General features: G+C 40.4%; 2 protein-coding genes across 3 annotated transcripts; both read right to left on the reverse strand.

The window, feature by feature from the left end:
* Nucleotides 1–125: 125 nt before the first annotated feature.
* Nucleotides 126–9114, reverse strand: TM4SF18 (transmembrane 4 L six family member 18). Its single transcript, XM_080409472.1, has 5 exons — nt 6567–9114; nt 4922–5011; nt 3877–4019; nt 1680–1860; nt 126–476 (listed from the first exon to the last, which is right to left on the reverse strand). The coding sequence occupies exons 1-5, from the start codon at nt 6741–6743 to the stop codon at nt 462–464; spliced, it is 606 nt and encodes a 201-aa protein (XP_080265598.1). The 5' UTR covers nt 6744–9114; the 3' UTR covers nt 126–461.
* Nucleotides 6729–17685, reverse strand: TM4SF1 (transmembrane 4 L six family member 1). Of its 2 annotated transcripts, XM_080409471.1 has the most exons (6): nt 15572–17685; nt 13735–13824; nt 13497–13645; nt 11963–12143; nt 10995–11044; nt 6729–6777 (listed from the first exon to the last, which is right to left on the reverse strand). In XM_080409471.1, the coding sequence occupies exons 1-5, from the start codon at nt 15746–15748 to the stop codon at nt 11030–11032; spliced, it is 612 nt and encodes a 203-aa protein (XP_080265597.1). In that variant the 5' UTR covers nt 15749–17685; the 3' UTR covers nt 6729–6777; nt 10995–11029. The 2 variants fall into 2 exon arrangements, with proteins under 2 accessions (XP_080265597.1, XP_080265596.1); XM_080409470.1 differs by lacking the exon at nt 6729–6777 and having other exon boundaries at nt 10456–11044.
* Between the last annotated feature and the right edge of the window lie 6340 nt (nt 17686–24025).

Genomic DNA, 24025 nt, shown 5'->3' on the forward strand with positions numbered 1-24025 from the left:
CATGGCTTCATCCAGTGCACTGATTCTCAAGGGAACAAACTCTCCTGACATACTGGGCTTTTAATCAGGCCCTTTCAGAACAACAAACATTCCTATGTTCTAAACAAAGAGAGGTGACCGTAAAAGCAGTTCTATAGCAGTTTATTCAAAAAAAGGTGATTTCAATATAAAAGCAGTTTCATGGTATTCAAACCTTCCTATTGTCAGAACAAGCTGGAGGGTAAAAAAATGAAGTCATGGCCAAGGACAACCAGACAGGTTAGAGAACAACTAGAAAAATGTAGATGTCAAAGAGTTCAAAAAACTTCATCCAAAATAGAGAGGCTTGAGAGAAAAAGATTTAAGACAAGGGTTTCATTTGTCTTTGCAGCATGCAAATCTACCACTGTAAACACTGGAGAAGCCATTTCTCTCTTCTTCTGGGGGGTGGGGGAAAAGCAGTGAAGATTTCCTTGCCGTTTTCAGAGAATCCCAGGCTGCAAATAAAAGAGGAAGGAAGTAATTGCCCTCTTTCTTCCAACTGAATTTAATATGGAAATTGTTCAACATCTACATCCAATCTAAACCTGACACCCCCTCAGAGCTCCAGAGGTGACCCTGCTCTGCGCCCCGGGACAAGCTGGCAGTACTGCTTTTGGCTTCACTGAAAGCTGGGCTGGGTCCCAGCTGGATAAGGCTCTTTCACTGGCAGGCAAAATGGTTTTTGAGAGACACTGCCTCAGGCCTTGACCTTATTGTAGGTTGCTTTTACAGTAAATTCCTCCAAGAAATGCTTCCTTGCCTGCTTGCCCAAGGCCCTCTGCGGGCACCTGCAGTTCCCCTACCCTGACTGACCAGCACTGGTCTGGAGACTTAGTGCTGCAGAGGCACTGCCATCTTACCTGCTCTGCCCTCCCAACATTCCCCACCATGCATGTGTGTGTGCACAGATGTACATATATACCTGTGCACACACGCTTTTGGGGGTTGCTGCTTTTCCTAATTAGAGTCTTTCTCGAATCTGCTGTCACTGAAATTGTTGGCTACATAAAAACCCTGAGGGCTCCTCGATTCCAGTGCAGATGGACAGGGAGGGGTAAGCATGTCTAATTTCACCCTAACTCCAAAGCTGGGGAAACTGAATGCCATCCTAAACAGCACCACTTCACATCAGTGTGCAGGTTAGCAGCATGATTCACTTGAGCTCAGGTTCCAACTAATTCTTCTGTCCAAAGCAGAGCCCTCTCAGTTATTGTTTCAGTAACCTACTGAAAACATAGTAAAATTGATGCCTAGATCATGACTGCTACTTATCACCTCTTACACCTTCTTCTGTTTGCTGCAAAACCCACACGCTGATAAGAATAACTAAATTTAATGCTAGAAGAAAGGCGCACAGAAGCCTCTGCTGACATAGAAGTAACGAACCGAGCACTGGTGCTGAATTCTCAGCCACACTTTTTTTTCTTCTCAATCCTAACCTTAACGGTCAGAGTTAACACTCATCAACCTCTGTACCACAAGGAATTAGTGGATGAATCAAACACAATAGATATATTATTGATACATATCCTCTGATAATAAAAATGCAGTAGCATAGAGAATGCATAAACCAAAAGGGTAGGTCCTCAACTGAGAGAAATTGCTGAAGCTAAACTGACTTGGAGATGCTGAAGAAATTACCTCAGATATTTTGTTACCTGGACAAAAACAGAGTATGTTCCACAGAGTGTCCGTCTCAACTCAGCAGCCACTTTGAGGAAACAGATGACCAGCTGGAGTCCACTAAGAGCTATCAGAATAGAGAGTAAAATGATGTTCCACTCTACTATGTTAGCGGGTTCAGTGCACCGAGACCAAGCAGGGTAATCTGTGAGGTACCTATTAGAGAAACAGCAATGTGAAGTAAATTAAATGCAGTGGGCACAATAAAATAAAATACACATTATTTTACCTGTAATATATAGAAAAAGCATATTGGGTTTTATATGCTTCAAGTTTAGGAGCCAGACTCTAGTCTTTCTTTATACCAGCATAAATCCTGCATGGGCTTGTCAAACGCAGCTGAGTCAAAAATTACTTTTCTCAAACACATCTGCTTCATTAGTTTCCCTGTTAGACACCCAAGTGTTAGAAAGACACTGCCATTTTTTTAAATGGCAGAAGACAAGTTTAAAACAAGAATTTTCCTTTCATTGATTTAATTTCAGCTGTAGGTTAAGTCCAGCTGACATCAGTACCTTGCAGAGAGCAGGAACACCCCAACACCATCATTCTAACCAGTGCATACAGCCTAAATGGCAGAGCTAAGAGTCACCACGTGCAATTTCCAGTTATTCTAGAGCCATGCTTTGCATCCTTGAGGATCATGATGTGCACAGCTCATGTGTGCCCTTTTAACTGCGAGACATGCTACAGCCTGGAAGTCAATTGCAAGAAGCTTTGTTATGATATGGAGAAATAGTGTGAAATGGGGACAGTGGACATCGATTGTGATTGTATATGTCTGCTCAAGGAATGTGGGTATGGTGACTAGTCATGGGTGCGGTGTCTGGTCACATAGGCACACAGCCTTGAGGAGACGCCTACAGTTTTGAGGAGACTTCTTCCTCTAACAAAGGGGCTATTTAAAAAAGAACGAGAAAAGGATGAGAGATATTCCAATGCCATCTAGAGGGAGGGAGTGCTAAGTCTCCTTGCTGGAGAAGATTGGATGGTCACAAGAACATGAATCACCTACAAACCTGCAAGACCACCACATTCCAGGCAAAGGACTGATAAGCTAGTTAACATACGAAGTGGGTTTAGGTAACAAATATGTATAGGCGTTAATTGAATATTCATTTGTTTTATTGTATAAATGTGAGATGGTTCGTCACTTCGGGCATGCACGCTTGTGGAGGAGCGATCCCCCGTGCATCTGCGTGCAATAAACATACCTACTTTATAACTTTCGAGTTATAGAGTCTAATTCCGGCACGTCAGTTAGACTCACTTGCTCAGTGTCGGTCACTTTTTTTCCTTCAACATTCATAACTGAAATGCTCTGAAGCAAAACTGGAGTGCATTGTTCAGCATCTGGCCCTTTACGCTGAACTCAAAACTCCCATTCTTATTTTCAAGTGGGATGGTAATACTGGTGATACGCAGCAGAGATTGCAGGATGCACTTCAGTGTTTTAAAGTAAAGCTGACTAAAGTTGGAGAAGGCCACAGGGCCACAGTTTAGGAACCACTGTTGGATGCTGAAGGAACTTTTTTGTAATCCTCTGACAAATTTAATCCTCAGTGCATTCAAATGCAGCTGGAACAGCTTGGCATTATACACCTTGGAATATTAAAATCTTACAAAACTTTGGTCTTTTAAAGGGAGAATATAAAATATTGCAAAAGCAGCCTCAGGTTACAGATCTGAATCAAATCTTTCACGCCTCTAGGAGGCTGGGACATGGACAACACTTTGTCTAGCCCACTTAAATGTTTTATGAGACAGAGCAGCTGTATCAAACCACAGACTCCATTGATCTACAGGAGTTAAAAAGAAACCTACTGCATCACTAAATATAAAAATGCCATCTATAACCTTTGAACAAAAAACTTGAATAATTTTAGAGAATATTCTGAGAAAGTATCCATCTACACTCACTCTAATTTTATTCTTTATTACACATGACTGTGACCACCACCTGAAAAAGGATACTTAGCTAGATGATCTCCAGGTCTGATCATTACAAAGAATCTTACACTTAGCCTTTCCTTACAAGGAGGCAAATACCTTCTTTGAGGATTCTGATGCTCAAAAGACTGGGCCATTTTGTGTTAAAACTCTGAGAGAATTTGTCTGACTGTTGTTTTAATGAACAGTTTCCTCCAGAACAGTCACATTGATGTTTCTTACCCTCCAGCAGTGTCTTTGAAGATATAATCCCATCCACCTGATGAATTGCAGAAGGGGCCTTGGATCAATCCCAAGGTAAAAATGATGCAACTGTATCCAGAGAAAGCAACTCCAAGAAGAGCTAGCACAATTGAAATAAAACTCTGAAGTAAAGAGAGAAAAATAATATTACTGTGTGGGGACATTGTTCACAGCAAATACAGTCATTCAGCCTACCTAGCTACTTCCTTGGGGTTGAATTTCACATTTGATTGGGACAATCTTCAAAATTTAGAAAGAAAAATACCAGGTAAAGAATAGTAAGCACACACATGCAAATAAAGATTAAGACAGAGTTTAAGACTGTTTCATAATTCTCAGTTAAATACTGTTTGGGGATTATTTTTCTTTAAACTTGCATTTTTGCGAAATTGTTTCCCAAAATGCTAGAGGAACAAAACCACCCATTAAACATGTTTGCATCCCAAGTAGTGTACATTGAGTCATTACTGGAAAAAATAACTTCCAAATAATACAAGCAAGGGGATGAAGCTATGTAGTTGGGGCACTTCATTGAAACTCCCAGGCCTTCTAGGTTCTTATTCTATTTTACAAGGATTTTTTTGGGGGGGTGAGGTGGGGTGGGTGTGTTGTTGTTTGTTTAATTTTCTTTCATCCTGTTTATGCATGAGAAGGAAGGAGCTATGAATTCTGTGACCTCTCAACCTGACTTAGAATCCTTCTCTGTGAAAGGAAGTGGAAACAGCAGAGGAGAGGGCAGAAGGATGTGCTAGATATAGGGGTCCTCGAACTTTTTAACCAGGGGGCCGGCGTGGATGAAGTGGCAGGCAGTCATCTGCGGCTGCTTGGTTTCCCCCCCCAACCCCGGGTGGGGGGGATGGGGGGGGGGTCTGTAAATACCAGGGGCCGGATTGAGGACCCTGGCTGGGGGACTGTATCCAGCCCGCGGGCCGTAGTTTGAGGACCCCTGTGCTAGAATCACAGGAGCAGGAAGGCACTCAGAACAAATGCTAGAGATACACACAAAAATAAAACACAAACTCACCCTGTAGGTTTTGTTACAGCTCTCACTCTGGCAGCACCGATAGAACACGCTGCACTCCAGTGTTATTAGAATTACTGCCAGTAGAAGGATCTATAAGGGGACACCATAAGGTCAGTGAAATGGCTGCAGATATTAAGCCAAAGTCTCCTTTGCCTGTGGAAGGCAGGGACTGCACCTGTTATGTTCTGCTGGGATTTTAAAGCTGCTCAGTAGGAAAGCACAATTTCTCAAGGCACACCATGGAACTGGACCGTTTTTGTTAGGCTGTCACTGTGCTTGTTTCTTATACCTCAAAGACAAGAGTACAATGTCTCCTACCACAGTAAAGTGTTACTAGCATGGACAAAGCTATACCAGTGAAGCTGAAAGAATAAAAATCAAGCTCACAAGTAAAAGAATCAGTAACAATGAAAGGAAGGATATTTGATTGGTACAACCACATTAGTTCAACCGCTTCTTGCTGACACAGCTACACATATCAGGATATCACTTTCCTTACTAACACAGTTAAGCTAGAAAAAGTCAGTACCTACAAGCCTTTCATTAAATTCACCTGGACATTCATTTAATTTCCCTGTCAAGTATCCATACTGTTTTTCTTAGATTATTGGATGATGCAAACCTGATACTAGAATCATTTCAATAAATGACCAGAACCACGAAGTGCCACTCAGACAGGCACTGGTTTCAAAGGGGAAACATGAAAAAGGAATGTTTCTGAGTCACAACACTATTCTCTCACATGCTGCTGCCCTGTTTGTAACAGGGTAATAATATATACATTTTTAATAAATTGGTAATAATCCTCAGGCTAAAAACACTTTTGAAAAGAATGTCTCATGTTTTAGTAACTCTCCCACTTCAGCACCTTCATAAACCCCCCTTACTTACGCAGATGAGACCTTTTAAAGTACTGATTGCGTGCATGTACTTTTACTACATGACTCTTTTCTGTCCCTGAGGCTACAGTCCTTTATGAACATAGCAAATAGTATGAGCTGTGGGGAACTCTGTGTTAAGTTCATTACTACAGATGAACATATTACAAATGTAATGGAGAAAATCCTAACATGCCAATCACAGTGAGACAATCTTCTGTATTTAGCCCAGTGACAGTGTCACTTGATGCACAGCAAACTGCCTTCTAAATACTGGGCTGTATACAGCTCTTAAAAACATCTCAACAGTCATAAGAAGCTTTTTTAGAATCATAGAATCATTTAAGTTGGAAAAGACCATTGAGATCATCAGGTCCAACTGTTATCCCCAGACTGCTAAGTCCATCACTAGATCAAGGTTTGGTTTTGTTTTGGTAAAAGAGCTGCAATTCAATTTCCATAGAGGATAAAATCAGCATAGTGCCTGCCTCCATAAAACAAGCATAAATGACACATAAATAAAAAGCCAGCAGAAAAAAAAACAGTCAACCCTGCAAAATCACTTACATGAAATTAAAATAGTATACATAGCATGTAATTCAGTATATTCACATTTCTTTCAGCTTGACCGCATTTTTCTGCCTGCAGTGTTTTTTGGCAAAGTAATCCATATTCTCTTTAAAAGCACAATTACATTGCTGCACAGTAACCCAGTATTATTTGCAATAGAATGTAATTCATTAAAAATCCATATAATCCACACTTACCATCACACCTGAGAAACAGATCCCTTCAAAATACCACACATAGTTGGGAAGCTGGTAACTGGCAGCATGTGAAGCTTTCCCATTAGGGAAGTATAATAGTATGTTAACAACAATACTCCAAAGTGCAAGAGGTATCAGCAGACAACTCAGACAGCTTCCACATGTCTCTAAAGCCATCTCTCATGAACTTCAGACGTTTTGCTCTTCTAAGCTAAAAAAAAAGATGACAAGGTTTTAAATATCAAAAGCGTTTTGACCTCCTCAGCTTGATTCAGTCACTTCATATTCACAGGAACTGGGTAGATGGGGTATGATTCCAGAGATAGAGAAGTGCTTAACAGTTAGCAGAATAATAGATTAATATTGCTGTCCAAACTCATTATCCTTTCTAAGCACATGTCTTTGAGGGGCAGTTCCCCTTCTGTAAGATCCTCCTTTGTGATCTTCCAAATGAAGTATGCCTAAAACTAGTCAGACTCAGGAAGGAACTTAAAAAAAAAAATAAAAAAATCTCATTTCCTGGTGACTGCTTAGAAATGCACTCCTCCCGAGAACAAGGATTATGATGCAGATATTCTGTGACATGAGGCAGGTTGCTCAGCCTTACTGCCACTCAGAGTCTTTTCTACCTCAGAAGGGGAACGGAGCTGCCAAATGACAAATCCAGTCTCTGTACAGAGGGGCACTGCCTCACGCTACAGAGAATTAATGCCAGAGCTTGCCAGATACAGCCCCCTAAGGGTGAACCAACACTTGCTGCTAACTTGGGGCAGCCTCACAAAAACACCAAGCTGAGTCTTGGCCACTTGGCAGAGAGAACAGAACCCATATAACACTGGCTAGAAACTGCCAGGCATTTATGATCAACACTTTGATTATGCTCTTCCACAGCATTATGTGGCTCAGCTCTTTACGAATTAAATCCTGCTGTTTCTCCAGTTGTTCTATTCTGTACTTACAGCTGAGTATGCATAGCTACCAACCTGACCCAGGTACATGTGACTCCTTGTGCAGGATAAAAGGTCTGGCTGTTTTTTGAAATGCCTGCCGTTTTGCACTGTGCAAAGCCAAAGCCGGACAGCTTCCCCATTTTCATGTGTCATCATTCCCTAAGCCCCAAGCAACTAAACATCCATGCTAGTAACCCAGAGTCAGAGCAGTTTGAATGCTCACAGCACAGCCCAAGCCTTCTTTCTATGCCCCTTGTCAGCCATCAGAAAAGTAGCTCCACAACAAGCTTAGGGTTTACTCTATAGGAAAGTCATAGTCAGAGAACAAAAAAATCAGGGCTCTATCAAAAGCAAGAAGGCTGATTTTAGAAGCAGTGACATTATGGCATATTTTCCTCCTGTTTCCTCATGAGCTGTTTTAGGCTCTGCACACATGAGGCTTCTCTCATGATCTCATAAAACCTCTTTTCATTGCATGTTCTAACTAATTCCTTCCTATTGCTTCAAATGAGATCATCTAAGGAAATGGGCATGGTGGTACTCATGCAATTACACCATTTTTCTACCCATTCTCTGCTGTGACACTCCCTTTTCCCTCTCCCCTTCTTATTCTAGGAGGTTTCATTTTGAAGTCCTCAGACTTTACTCTGAGAATCTTCCTGCATTACCTGTATTACTCCCTAATCAGTACACTTTTTTCAGGCCTCCATCTCATCAAAATTAGTGACAAATTTCCCTTTGCAGGCTCACAGACATGGACAGAACTCATATCATCAACACTGCACTTTACAGATGAGAGTAAACAGCTGAAATAAAAGCAGGCACATCACATCCCTAGGATTGATTTTTTTATTCCAAAACTCAGAGATCACGTAATAGGCTGAAATATTTTTCTCCTAAAAGCAAAGGCCAAAATTACTATTGAAAGCAGCTTAGTTTATCATAAAATTTGCTGCTACTTCCCACCGTAATCTGTTCCGATTAGGAGAAACTCACTTGGAAAATGACACCCGAAACAGCATTTTGCAATATAGCAGTCTACATCATGACTTAGTTTGTATTTAAACTGAGCCGTGCAAATACCAAATCAATGTGTGGGTTTTTTTGCTGGCATGCTATACTAGAACAGGAAGCAACCTAAGTATTAAGCAAACCTGGAAACCAGTTTCTCAGATATCTCACCAAGTGTTGCAAGAACTGCTTTCCCGTTCCTGTCAATATCCATGAGTTGATGCCGAGCCCATTAGCAAAAAGCCACATTTACTCTGGATGAATGATTTCTCTGCTAACTGAAATGAATATAACCTAAAAGAACCGCTTCTCCACACTGTAACTGATAAAAGTGCCAAAACATTGTCTTATGCATCAGGCAACAAAGGAATTGAACTGGCCTTTTTAAAATGACAACGTAAACACTGAGCAATAATGCTATGCATTAGTGCTACATAGATGTGAGCTAAAGTTTTAATTCTAAACCCTAGCCTAATCATTCTTTCAATTAGAATTTCTAAAATTGTTTCAGTTCTTTAATTAGTTGTTTTGCACCAGAAAGACAAGTAATAAGTATGCAAGCATAAAGGCAAAAACTCTGTAAGTTGAGTGGGAATTATACCTTATTCCATTGAGACCCTCTTTTCTGCCTCTCACTCCACACAATTTAAACTTGCGGATTGTTTCTTCACATACAAAGACACCAGCTGCAAGGAATTTGCTGTCTGTATACACACATGCACACACATATTCTCCTCCCTCCCACAGCACAGCATGACAGGGATAAACAAAGCAAGCAGAAACAGTACTAAAGACTGCTATCAACTACTCCTATGTATTTATGTATGGATACATGGTATTGCAAGAAGCAGATATCCTGAGATTCTAAACACAAACTCTTCCCATCTGTGAGTTCTTTTGCTACAGTGGATGTGCGCATACCATTTCATTTTCACAGTTAATTTCTTTTTTTCAGATATGTATTTGTACTTGGCTTCGAGGACAGCCTGAGGGGATAGCCTCAAGTTTCTGGCTACCTTTAAAGACCATCCTCCTAGTTACAAAGAGTACTAAGTACACACTGACACCTGTGGGAAATTCTTTTTCTCCCACAAGCAGAAACTAACTTGCTCATTTTCAAAGATGACATTAACTGCTAGATTCCAAAACTGAGCAATAACAGTAATGCACCTCATTTCTTTGAGATAAATGACATGTCACATTTTGTTTTTCACTTAAAAAATGCCATTGCCAGTAGCATAGTGACCTTGCCAGCAATGCTGTTGGAAGCATATAATTCAGATTTACCTTACCTTCTGATAAAACATTCACTGTAATATGCTACAAACTACGCTTCAGAGGTTCTTGCACAGGATCTCAGAATGCTGCCTCCAGGCTGCTTACTGGTGAAGTCAAGTATTTCAGAATAATCTATCAGTGCTGACCTGAATTTGCACTGTATTTTCCAAACACTGCTGTGCCTGGGGAGCTGCTGAATAATGTAAAAAACAGGACCCAGACCCACATTTTGTTTTGTCTCTAGACTCTAAGCAGCCAGGGGAGGTAAGCCCTCCTTGGGAGAGTAGCAGAAGGGACACAGAGCTGTGGCTCAACTGTGTGCAACCTCCCCTCCAGTCCTTGGAATGGCCATCAGCAATGAACTGCCAGCCCATACCCAGAACTAAGGCTCCATGTACACAGTTGTATCTGTCACAAAGCTGTCATTGAACTATCATACCCTTGTTGATGCACCATTGCCTGGTTCAGCTAAATGATCTAAACCAAACAGTGAAGCAGTTCCCACTTTGGCAGAGCCTGCTGGAGAGGAAAAGCAGGTTATAACCCGACTCCTTTATATTCATGTTCTCATGCCACCACTGTCCTTTACTCTAAAACCAGGAAAGCAGTGTCTCAACGAGGCAGGGAAGGAATCACCGACATCTGCTGGGTATTTTTAATACAAATCTTTATTTGTGAAATACAGGAGAAGCTCAGAAAAATCCTGAAAAGGTGAAGTACATGTATCTGCCCTTGATCATCCACATTTTACTGCTGCTTTGTTTTTGCTGTAGCAGAGTATTCATTTATATCAGGGCCAGATTAGAATGGGTTTGTGCTCATTCCAACATCAGAATGAAAGTGCAACTTCATAGGGAAAGCAGCATAAAATACCGAGCTGTAATGTGTTGTGTCAGTAGAAAGTTAAAAAAAAAAAAAAAAAAAAAAAAGCATCTTTAGTGATGTGTTTAGGCAGTTGCCTATACTAAGATGAACCAAAGAAATTCAGGATACATTTTACCTTTAGATACAGGCAGGTTAGTAGAAAACCTGTGTATGACTGAGACAACAAAGGCTGGCCCCAAGTCAGTTAAATTGATGTCAACAGCACAGTTTGACAGCAAACTGTGCGTTTTAGTATGCATGGAATAATAATAATTATAATAGAAAACCAACCAGAAACCAACCAACCACAGAATAATCAATATACCACACATGCACCGATGTCAATGAATTGTCAGGTTTCTAGCAAACGTATGTCTGTAGGGGGAACAAAAAGAAACGCATATTAAGGGGAAGAACACTAATATTGGATCCAACTATAACAGCTAAAATTAACCTGCATGGCTCTCTTATACTGCAGTTACAGCATAGAAGACAGGAATGAGAAGACAGTAATAGCTTTGAAAGAGACCCAACATTCAACTATGGCAATTAAAAATGTAAAACACATTCTTAGCCATAATGTGTGTGTGTGATACAAATGACATCTGGTTTGTATCTTAAACCATTGCAATCCCAACACTACGACTACGATACTGATGTTAACAACATGCTCAAACTCTTTGAATCAAACTCAAATTTCTAAAGAAATTTGGAGGAAATTCCCCTTCTTCACTGAAAAAAACCCTTCCTTCAAAAAACCCTTCAGATCTATCTGCAGGTTTTGTTAGCTATGCTCAATTTAATTCCTTCTCCTATCTTACTTCTACTAAGTAAGGCCAGGATGCTGCAGTTTTCATTACATATGGCACATCCTCCACCAGCTGCTGCAAGCAAAATACAAAGCTAAAGCAATATAGTCACAACAAGCACAAAACTGCACCACACAACAATGGTTTAGGCTATGGCAAAGACGACGACCACTAGGAGATTGGTATTTCAGCTATATCACCTATACAGTGTTCATGACCACATGTGCCATGGAGGGGGAAAAAGCCTTCCAGCTCCTATACAGACTAACTTCACTGTGACAGCTGAGGAATCAGCTGAAAGCATGTGGTCACATACTTCCATGAAAATGCTACACACAACAGAGCAATAAAAAAAAAGTTTTACACTGAACTGTTGCTTAAGAACACCTAAAAAAATAGCTGCTGAGTAAGAGTCCACATCAGCATCAGTAAGAAGTGTTTCATGTTCATCTGAGAAGCATTGTTATCATTACTAATGGCTTACCTCCTCATGACTGCAGCACAACCCACATAGTCCTCCAAGAATGGCATTGATAATCTGTATGAAGCACAGAATGAACTCTATTCCTCCCAAGACAAGAAGAATGGAAAAGAGGGTGACGTTCCACTGCACAATGTTTTGAGGTTCTAGACAGTCAGCCCACTTCTTATACTCAAACAAGTACCTGTAGACAGCAATTAAAAGCATATTAACATTGTGACAGAGTAGGATGCTTACCATACACCAGAAACAAATTACATCTAGTTTGTAACTGCATCGAGGATAATCACTCTAAGTAGGAACAGAAAATGCAATGGTTTATTCCATGCAATGTTTGCTCTGTTTAAGTACATGTTGAAATAATAACAATACATTTTTGTTGAGTCTTAATTTCTTTTTAAAAAAATAATCTAAGCTATAGAGGCAGAATCTTCTGTTACTGATTAAAGGAAGACATATGCTCAAGAAAGCTGAAAGAGTTAAGCTGTTTCTCAAAACAGCTACAGAGTTTTTCAGGACTGGGCCTTTGTTCTAAAAGCAGCAATTACTGATCTGAAGCAAATGTGTCACTTCCTCTCTTGTGCTGCTGCTGTCTTTGGGCCTGCTCATGCCCACTCTGGAAGAGCCAAACAGCAAATTCAGATGGGTACTGCAGTATTCCAGGTGTTACTGCTCACCCATGTCTTCAGAACATCAGCACTGATGAGCCTTCAGCAAAGACTTAACTCAGTTCTATATTCAGCCATAGTTGTGGGGGGTAGGGGAGGAAGAATGCCCTCTCTTGGGAGAGATGCAACTGAAACGTAAAATTTAAACTCTGCTGCAAAGGAGCTTTATGTGGCTTCTTAGTACTGTTTCTAGGGTGCCATCAGCCACAAACTTACTAGAAACAGCCCCAAGGTTGCTAACCACGCAGATACTATAAAAGCATGTCAGGATGTCATGATGCAAACCAAATCCTCTTCCAACCTACAGGATTTGTGGGGATTAATGGCAAATAGCATACAACTCAGCTGCATAGGCTTGTTTTCCTGGAGAACCCTAATTAGGGATAATTAAGTGCTTCTGACCCTCTCCACGCTGCGGTGTACTAAGTTTCTTATAAACCTTTTCTAGTTTCATTTACAAAGTTTCTATGCCATTGTCTTTAATGAAGGTATTATGCCAGTTTACACTGAGGCGAAGCAACTTCAGAAGCAAACCTCACAAATGATAAGAAAAATTTCATAACAACTGCTATTCATAGTTTGTAAATCCCTCAAAGCCCTAAAACTTTATGTTAGAGATAGATGTTCATGGACATGAACAGTACATACATATATGGTCAGATGCCTTTTTGTAGGACGGTATATTGCTTTGGTTTTAAACTACAGCAGTGTGGGTAACTGATGATATCTGTTCACTTCTTAGTGAGCAAGAAGCATACATTTATGAATGGATCTTGGTATATGGTTACCGGATATTGCTGAAAGGTACTGCAATAATGCCCATGTGTACATGGGGGAAGATATAACATCCTCATGAACAGACAACTTACCCTCCAGAAGACTCAGTGAAAGGATAGATCCAGTTTCTTTCTAGGTGAGTAAAACAATATGGTCCATGAGACAATCCCAGTGCTGAAATGATTATGCAGTATCCAGAACCAAGGATCCCAACAAAGGCTGCCAAAACTGAGGAGAGCATCTGCACACCAAACATAGACATGAACTTTTAACACATCCACCACTTTGTCTTTGGCGTTATCTGGGACTGAAGCATAAAGGCTCACTCACCACACAGCTTTTCCCGCGGTCCTCATGGCCAAAGCACCCACAGCAGTTGTCGTTGTGAAGCCCAATGAATACTGCAGCTGGAATGAGCACCTAGGTACAGAGCAAATCAACCACACTGTTCTATTTTGTTGCACAGACAGGGCAGATAAAACACAGTCCTCCCACTGCATTCATTTGTATTGCTTCTTGGCAGGGGTTGGGAGGGGCAGTCTGTATAGATTATTCAGTTTTACTCCTATTTAACACACTGGGCATCTCCTGTTAACATCAGTAGTACCAATACCAGGAAAGGTATATTTCTGTTTCCACCCTGTGTATACACAGCACTTAAGAGTGTGAACAGCCTGTCGTGGTCATGGTATTGCTGCATTGTAAAGTACTTCAACTTTAAAAGTTTTTGTTTGACATTAAAGGCTATATCCTGCAAATACAAGCTTTGCAAAAAAATACATTCACTTCCTGTCAAATGAGGACTTCAAGATAAGCCTCTCACAATTATTTGTTAAAAAAAAAAATCCAACTACTACCAACATGTGAGTTACTGAAGAGTAGTCGTCACTGTCTGTGTGACATATCAGTCTGACTAGAGTAGAAAGCCTAGGAATATTTTGCCCAGTTGAGGCAAACACCTCATTACAGAAATATAGCTTTCTCTAGGTTTTCACAACCAGTTTCCAGTGACAGAAATGCAAAGTAATAAAGCAGAAACTATCTGTAAGAAACATAAATCATCCATACTCCAGAGCTTTTAGCATAAAATCAAGGAGCAGAGCTGATTAGACAGAGCATCCTCCTCACCAGCACTAACAGGACTGAATAATAGTGTGCACTTACAGACTCTACACCCAGGAGTACCTTGAAAAACCATAAAGAAGGAGCAAAGCATTACCTGCAAACTGCACAGATTTATTTAACAAGACACTAACATAAAAACTATCCAGTTAAACAGTCACATACTTGTCAGCCCTTACTTAAACCTATTGCTGAGCCCCAGTGCTGTAGGTCTGAAAGAAGTTGTACAAGTGTGTTCCAGGAGCAGTTCCATTGATTTCACTTGTATTATTCTGTGTGTAAAGGCCAGTTCTTTGCAAATCCCAGTCTAGGTTCCAACGGGGCTGTAACACAGCCTCTCACAAGATCGACTGCACGATAACGCCCTCTTTTTCAGCTTGTGCTTTGTAGACACCTTGAGATCTGTAGCACATTCCTAAGAGAACTTTTAAAAGCAAATGAAAAAAGGAAGCCTGGAGTCAGGGAACTTAAATATGCTACAATGTAGCCCACAAAACTGAAAAGGCAGAAAACAGCATCTTCAGATTAACAATGTCCTGTAATAAACATACTCAGTTCTTCATGCTTTGCTGTTACTCAGATGCAAAGCTTTGATAACTGCCACTCAATTCCTCTGAATAAAGAGCTAAGGCAGAGAAATAACTGTCAACATCTCAGACAACAGAAATTAATGATCTGTAACTAAATGCTAGTTATCTAGGGACATTTAAAAGGAGAATAGTTCAATAATATAACAAAAAAACCTGAGATTTAACCCTTTATCCAAACCATGACCCACTGAGAGGCTCGGTTCCAGTTTTGCATTTGGATTCCACAACCTAGACCCTATGATTTTCTCAGCATTACAGTGACATAATGTTGCAGATAAGATAACAAGTAGTAACTAATAATACCTATGGGGTAATATACTTAATTTCTTTTGATACAACTCCAGACATACCTGTTGATGAGGTATTTGATCAATAAATTAATGTAACTGGTAAAGAAACAGTAATACCAAGTAGCTCCAAAATAAACTTGAAAAAAACACTGGCTCATTACTTACCAAAAAGCCTCCACCTAGAATGCCATGAAGGCACTCCACATATTTGCCGAGATGATGCTCTGAAGCAAATCTTGTTTCGCCATTGGGAAAATAAAGTAAGATGTTGGCTACAATGCTGAGCAATGCAAGGATGAGCAACTTATAACCAATACACCTAGCACACTTCACAAAACTCATGTCCTCAGCTTTGCAAATCCTTCTTCAACTAGTCCAGTCCAACCTATCTCATACCTGTCCACGCCTAAAAGAAGATCAGCCTTTATTCTCACCTCCTTAAATACTCAGGGTTACCTAGCGACCTGGATGACGTTTACTGCTCTTCATAACTACCATTCCCAGCTGCAGAGTGAAGGATGGCAGAAAAACACCACCCTTTTAAAATGCAATAATTGTTGACAAACCAAATGCAATCAAGGAAATACTGAATACTGGGTAATTTCACTCTAATATATGGTGCTTGGAATGATCACCAGTGAACATGATTAGACATGAACAACAGGCTTAAACCACAACACAAGTTCTGTTAGGAACTAAAGGAAAAAGGTTTTGCTTACTTTGTTAGAAGCAGCTTTGACTTTTAGGTTTATGGACTGATTCAGAACAACCCGAAGCCAAGGAAAGACTCAGCTGACTTCAACAGTATTGAGTCAGAGATTTGGGTATAAATAGAATAAAGTCTACAGCAATGAGGAGTATGTAGAGCAACCTCTTGCTTTTCTATCCTGCTGACGGAATAAGAGCAAACCTCATCAGGAGGCTGGAAAACAAATAAAATGGACAGGTAGCCTTCTAAAGCGTGTCCTTATTCTCACCATTACAAGGCAAGCTGAATTTAGATTAACAGCCATTTGTAAAGCTAGAACAAGCAAACACTGGTGAGAAAACCTGCTTCAAAAGGAAGATTATAAAATAGGCCTTGTATTGAAATTTCATGTATAGAAGCACAAAAAAAAGAAAAAACCCTAACAAAGAGAAATGTGTTATATCAGGGGTTTCCAAACTGAGTTACATGTACCAGTAACATCAATTTGCATAGTAAATGGTGATACAAAGTGATCCCAAAAAATTAAGATCTAGCCTTCGCTCTTTTCCCTCATGCAAATTTTGCTGAAATAGCCAAAAGCTTTCTTCTTCACATACATACAGTACAGCACAGAGGCATAAGCTGCCATGTCCACTACCATCACATGACAGAAGATAACTAAGAAATGCAGAGGCCCAGACTAGATCTGGGAGGTGGTGGTGCTGCTGCTGCCATTATCATCACACTATGTAATTCTCATTGCAAAAACCAGCAGCTAGACAAACTGAGTTTGGGAATGTACCGGACATAAGAAGACTATAGTGAGACTTTTTCAGTTATTTAGGGGGAGAAATATTCAGTGTGGGTCGTGTTATTTGGTGGTGTTTTTTTTTGGAAGGGGTGTGGGTGTTGTATTATTTTTTTTAACAGCTAAATAACACTGTGAACAGAAGTCCAAACCAAATCCATGGTATTCTTGCAAGAGATGTGAGCAACACTGAAGCTGAGAGAGAGAGAGAGAGAGCGCACACAGAAAAAGGGGGTGCGGGGCAGACAGCTGTCTTGTGCAAATGTGGTTTTGTGATGTAACTTCTCAGGGTATTGTGGCTGTTGACCTTAGAGACTTCCTTCATTATGAGAAATATCCTCCAATTGTGGAAACATAGACTTGCCATTATTGTGCCCTTCACCTCTGATGACTAAAACAAGCATTATCATCATCCTGCAAGTTTCCTCTGCAGAAGGGAGACAGCTGCTCAGCTGAAGACTCCCTTTATTGTGTTTATGCTAAAAAAACCAAACAACTCCCCCAAGAAAAACACCACACCATACACATGACCAACGGGAAGCAGATTTAAAATCTGTTCTATTTGTAACCTGTATAATTTTTTTTCTAAACACTTGATCTGAAAAAAAAATTTGCATAATCAAGAACTTCCTATATTTAAAATAAATTCTGTGCATTATCAAACATGTGGGCATCGCACAAGCATTGCAGTCTACAGTTACTATTAACCCCCTGTCTCATCCCCCAAACAATACAATAGTAGTTCAGACCATTCTTTTATATTATCATATAGGTTACAGAAACCTTATTTACTTCTTGTGTCTGTTTGTTTCATAAATCTTCATTTTACTGCTTGACAAAGTGAGCAGCAGTGGATTTTTGGAATGCATTGTGGGCAGGTTGAGTTTTAAATGATGAAGCTGACCCACACACGAGCAGTAGCCAAACATGAGCTTCTCAACAACCCAAGGAACAGCAGGGCCCAACCTGCAGCTTGTGACATGCTCCAGCACCATGAGATGGCAGAGTTTACACTAGCGTAAACAAAACCAGAATCAGGTTTTGAGTCTCTTATACAAGAACCACAGTGCTTGCACTTAAAATTGTAAGATAATTGCTTACTCGCTCACAGGTGCTTTCCCATCACCCATGGGAAACTTCACTATTTCTCTCTCACACGACTGTTCCTGTAGCTCTGATGCCTGTCACGGACAAAGAATAGATATTAGAACGCGCTCAATCACCCAGTGTTATTAGAGACAAAAAAAGTCTAATTCTAGGCTAAAGCCTAACTTTAGACTGTAGGTCTAGTCCTGAGCTCTGGCTGAGGAGCACCTACTGCAGTGTGGTATAGGAAGGATAAGGCAATCAAAGGGGCAGTGAAGCAATTTTGATCACAGACTCTAAGGTCCCGCAGGTACAACCATTGTGAAAGACTTCTATATCCTCTCCTGGCAGAAGGGGGCTGGTTTATAAACAACTACTGCAACTGGCACTGGCTTGTATCCCCTTATCACCAGTTCTGCAGAATAAAGTTTGTCAGCAGAACAGTGCTTACACGGGGCAGGACACATGCCAGAGAAGTGGCTAAAATTAGATGCCTTCTCCAATTACCGAGATATCTAATACCAAGACTAATTTCACATGCAGTCCAAGGATCCAGCAGCCCCTCTATAAAACAAAAAAACCCTACCTTAATAGTCACTGTTGGTTTGGTTCTTCTATTGTGGCAGAAGGACAAAAGCCTGCTTCTTTCACAAAATAAAGATGTTAGAAAGGGACTAGTTTTTCCTGATGCCAAAAAGTGAGTGATCTCATAAACAGTAGAAGAGCTCTCCACATTCAAGCTCTGAAAAGCAGAGCATTCTCCAGCCTTCTGTACCTGCTCCTCAACCAGTACAATATGAGTAACAGAAATTACTTTCTCAGGCTCAGTGGTGTATTGGAAACCCTTACTATATTTTTTGACAAGTCCTAAGTTTATCTATTGTAGAGAGGAGCAGTTTATCAAAGACTGTCAAAGTTACCACAATTTGTGAAGTTAACAAATGCCTGCAGAGAGCGGAAAAAACCCAAACCCTAAACCTCCCAAACCACAGGATTCTATCAAGAAAAAGAAAACCATGAAGTATCACATTTCTCCTAAAAAAAGCAAATTACTTCAACTACAACCACATCTAGCATCTCTGCCTTAAGCTGGATTCCCAAAGTGATTCATCATGATCAACAGAAGAAACAGCAAAGAGAATTGCCATACAAAACCAAATCCCTTTTTCCTTACCTCTCTGGCACATGGTCAGGGCAGTCTGGCTGCTATTCCCTTCATGGACATAAGATTTTCATAGCTCAGCTATCCCAAATCCCCAGTGTTAATCTTGCTAATCCTCCCACTGAATGTTGCCTTTTTTTTTTCTTTTTTTCCCCAAACTATTTTAGCAACTAAAGACTTTCTCATGCCGTATAACCAAATAATGAAACACCTGCAATAAACATTTCTGCCATCAGTGACTTCTGAGCAAATAGAAGCAATTATATTTATTTAAAGATGCCAGAAAAATGGAAAGAAAGATGTTGCTCTACTGAAAAACATAAGGTGCTTCTTCCCAATAGTTTCTTGTAATACTCCAAACGGTCAGTCTTACTGCTTTACGCTGCCTTATAGCCACCCCTAGACATGGCTTGCTAAAAGACACAACAGTGATCAAGAGACACAGCCGAAACGACACCTCTTCCAATTACCCTGACTTATTTTTTCTAAAGAAAAAAATAACAAAGGGCCTTGAAACAAATAAACATTTTTTACTTTATAACTGGTCAGATGTGAATTGAGGGAGCTTTACTATAACATCATTGCCATTTGGACACCCTACACTACAACTTTTACCAGGGAGTTTCTCACTGTAACTTTTCCTGCAAAACTGCTGGTCTATCTACCATTGAAAAAAGGTTAATGGGAGGGAGTACCTCTTATGGAAGCACTAGCAGGGTGTGGTAACTGCATGACATCTTTGGTGAGACACAGCCTAGGAAACAATAGCAAGAAAAGACTGGACAACCCAGCATATTTGTATTGACACAGGTTATGAATTCACACTCATATTCCCTTATAAGATATCCTCATTTGTTCTTCTCTTACTGCCTAGTAGGTTACTGCTCACAGAGGCAAACACTAGCTCAGACAGCTGCTGGGAATGTGTGATGAATATGCAGTCACCTGGTATATAAACTAAGGGAAGCCCCTTGGCCAGCTGTCCAGACAGAGCTCCCAGTGACCTCAGGAACACCTAGGACTTCCCTTTAATCAAATGGAGAAACAGCCATCCATGCGACCATCCATTTCTCAATGTCCAAATGATGCATTACTCATGTTTTCTAGCCACTGTCCACAAAACCACTATGCCATAGCTATAATTGTTCTCAGGCACGCCACCTCACAAGTGCGCATCAATTGGCAAACCCCACATGGACAGTCAAGAAAGGAAACTGCTCCCTTGAAGTCCTTGGGGTCTATGGTCTCCTGGCCACTGCCAGAAGGAAGTTTCTGGGTGACCTTTATTAATTATATGACAGTTCCTTGGATGAACTAATGAGCTTCTTCTGAGAAGCAGCAACCACCTGTTGCCATGAGACCTATCACTGAACATAAAAGCAATCACTCCTTACCCAGCTATAGCACACATGCATATGCTCACTTGCTATCTCTGCCATCACTTTGAGACAGAAGACTGATCTGAACTGTAGCAGAAGTCAGCTTGAACTGAGCACTCACACTTTAATGCAACAACACACACTGACACATACAGAGAAGATTTAATGTATTAGCAATATTGCTGACCTAAGGAGGAGTCAGCAATGATGCAACTAAAGTAGTTTTGACACTTGACCAACCAGCTTGGAGATTCAAAAGCTTACAAGCAGGGCAGAGCTACCACTAAACAAGCAGACAGAAATTCCCCTCTTTAAAAGGGGAACCCATAAATCCAACTTAAGAACAACTATTACTGACCCTAGACTTGCAATGCTACTGTAACATCATTCCACAATCAAATTAACCACTTCAAAAAAACCTGTTTTCTGGTGACATCTAAAAACCATGATGTAGCTGCATTCATCACTTCTTGCAACAATGTTATTACAATAAAAGTAGGACACAAGACAAACAAATTCTACCTCTGCCCCTGCCACAGCCTGTGGGTGAAACCCGGGTCACGGAAAATGGCCAACAAAAGTTTGTTTCTCTTGGACTGTAGTATTTACACACAGCTTTGCATTCTGTATTTCTAGTTTAACTCCAAAACCGTGACATCCTTGCAAAAGTTAAACAAGCATGAAGTATTACTATCACTGTACTATAAGCATACTCTTGTTTTATACTGTGCATATGTAATGGCTGTATGAATCAGAGGATCAGGATTAGCTTAGCATATCTATCTCTGTGTAGCACTGTATGATGAACAGACTGTCTTGAGGCTTGAAATGCCACTCTTGTGGCTCCTCTCCCCTGTAGCAATATGCATAAAACAGACATTCAGTAGAAGACATCTAATTCTGACACTTCAGAGAACAAAACATGCAATAAAAATTATCACGGTTATGTCTTCGGCTCTTGTGCAGCAAAAGCCAACCATCATACCTCTTTGTGTTTCTCATATAGTGATCCTGTGAGTAGTTTTCTACTTACCTCTAATCTAGAGGGGGAAAAAAAAATACCTCTATCATACCATATATATTTTAGATCTGTAGGGTCAAGAAAAAGGAAAGAAAAGAAAAGGAAAGGAACAAATTTCATTGCCCATTTTGTTTCACTAGCATATGCCTCATGCATTGTTCATGCAGTCTTGTCTCTGGAATTAGCCATTAGTAAGTTCATGCCAGTTAAAAACTTTCTAAATCATTCTTGCTGAATGATTTCACAACTACTACTTGGCTAGGAACAGTCCATGTATTGATTCCATAGCAGTAAAATGTGAAATTTAGTGTTTAAAATTAAAATGTGTCTTCTGTGCCATCATGACTGATATTGCAGCACACTGTATTTGCTTGCAAATCTTTCAGTATCAGTAGTAACTGTTTCACATATATCACAATCCGAAGAGAAAATCAGACATGACCACAAAAGTCTTGAAAGACAATTTCCTAAACCACACTCCCACCCTTCCATCAACCTCTGTTATCATCATTTAAATTGGAACTCTGAAATTCATTTAACAATATACACTCAGTGCACTGAAATTTTGCTACCATTTGGTCCTTAACATGGCTGTCAATCATATAGCCAACTATTTCATGGTCATGTTCCTCCACCAGGCACATCAAGACCTCAAAAATGTTATATAAATGTGGCACATGTTTTTAATAGCAGAATGTTAATTACAAAAAAAAAAAATTAAAAACTACAGTTAAAGAATAAATCAGACTACAGAAGATCCCTTTTAATCTGAGCAACATTTAATAGAGAAAAGCAGGAGAAAAATATCATTTAACACTGATCACGTTCTAGTTAATTGTTAGCCTTTTTTTAAGGAAACGCACTGGAACAATACAACTGAGACCGTATTCTGTGTAGACATACAAGATAACTGTCTGCCAGATGGTGCCTGTATGACATACAATGCTTTTCTGTGGCTGCTGCTTTTGCAAGGTCCTTCTAAATCATGTATGTGGTTGCCATTCTCATGAACTGAAGCTTGGTTTGCAGGGTGGGGCAAGACCTAAGTTCCTGAATTAGGAGTTTTATATTCCTTTGAACTATAATTACAGCTAAAAGTATTCATGCCACCAGTGCACCTAAACACGGAAGTTAATGCCGCAGAATTACACACACATCCATTCCATAGCCATCTCCTCAGTGGTCAGATCCTGCCCACAGGACTTTCTGCAAGTGCTTGGAAGACAGAAAGCCCCACTACTTCCACCAGCTCCCTCTAGTGATAATCAGGCCATGACCACACAGGCTCTCTTGCACCAACTCATGGGCCACCAGCTCCAGTGACCTCTGGCTCTCAAGTCTTCTACAACAGCTCATGAAATACCATCTTCAAGTTACAGACACCATCTGCCTTCTGTGTAAGATGACAATGCTCAGTAACAGCTACTGGTGGCACAGGAGTCAGGCACAATGCACTCTGAAATAACAGGAACTGAACTAAGGCATCATACCCACTAAGTCAAATCCTGAAGGCTTCAGTAGCACCAGATGTGGTTCATCAGCCAGTTCCAAATGAGACCTCTTCCAGGAAGAGCACTACTACTATATGTTAAGTTAAAAAAGGAAGTAAACCATATTTTTTCTTTTACAGATCTTCACACAGCAGACAAGTAGTCCCACTTATAGCTCTCCAGAAGCACAAAGACAAGGGAAACAAAACAAAAATACTGGAAGTCTCCACTAAAGTTGAGGACAAAAAAAAAAAAAATTAAATATCACAGTCCTTCCCTAGTATCTGAGCTGCGTCAAGTAACACTTTCATCCAGAAAGGCAGGCACTGTCTTTGAGGAAACTGCAGCCCTGTCAACAATAGCACCTGCCTGTCAGCAAAACACCTTGAGGTATTTTTGTGTTATACTCCATCAACTTCCAAGATTTTGATCAATTACACTCTGCCCTAAGTTGAAGTCATAGGGCTTACTAACTGAGTGCAAATCAGGGGCATACAAAACGCTGAAAGAAAATTACGATGTGTCCTATGGAACCACTACAGTTTTAAAGCCATTACACAGTTCTTCATATGCAGACTTTGTAAGTGGGTCGCTGATTAATCCACAAGAAATTCAAAAAGACTATCATAACAAGGATGTTTCCATGCCACCTCATAGCAAGAAGTTTATTTTATTTCTGATTATGCGCTAAGCAAGCAAAATACTCCTTTACCAACAGGCCTGAGAACAGCAAGTGCGACAGTACTACATCACCCCTTCTCTGCTACGTATAGAAAATGGTGAGAACTGCTGGCAACATGGTCCTTGCAGTTGCTTCGGCTACTGTGTCTGTGGTACAATTGGAGGTTCCTGGCCTAACTGTTCACTTTTCAAGCACTGAATTGAGATCATACCTCTTTCGGACGAGTTCAAGCAAAGCCAGGCAGCAGCTAAGGCTTGTTGAGGATTCATCCCACACTCTAGGATATTTAGTAGCACCTTTAAA

The sequence above is a fragment of the Falco punctatus genome (genome assembly GCF_963210335.1).
Source record: "Falco punctatus genome assembly, chromosome: 13".
Classification (NCBI taxonomy): domain Eukaryota; kingdom Metazoa; phylum Chordata; class Aves; order Falconiformes; family Falconidae; genus Falco; species Falco punctatus.

What these genes read in the sequence shown, in the direction of transcription:
- TM4SF18 (XM_080409472.1), bottom strand. Translation starts at nt 6,743, where the DNA reads ATGGCTTTAGAGACATGTGGAAGCTGTCTGAGTTGTCTGCTGATACCT. An exon ending in TCTGTTTCTCAGGTGTGATG is followed by an intron (nt 5,012 to 6,566) that starts GTAAGTGTGGAT and finishes GTCCCCTTATAG; the next exon opens with ATCCTTCTACTGGCAGTAAT. An exon ending in GCTGTAACAAAACCTACAGG is followed by an intron (nt 4,020 to 4,921) that starts GTGAGTTTGTGT and finishes TCTTTACTTCAG; the next exon opens with AGTTTTATTTCAATTGTGCT.
- TM4SF1 (XM_080409471.1), bottom strand. Translation starts at nt 15,748, where the DNA reads ATGAGTTTTGTGAAGTGTGCTAGGTGTATTGGTTATAAGTTGCTCATC. An exon ending in ACCGCGGGAAAAGCTGTGTG is followed by an intron (nt 13,646 to 13,734) that starts GTGAGTGAGCCT and finishes TTTGGTGTGCAG; the next exon opens with ATGCTCTCCTCAGTTTTGGC. An exon ending in TTCACTGAGTCTTCTGGAGG is followed by an intron (nt 12,144 to 13,496) that starts GTAAGTTGTCTG and finishes TGCTGTCTACAG; the next exon opens with GTACTTGTTTGAGTATAAGA.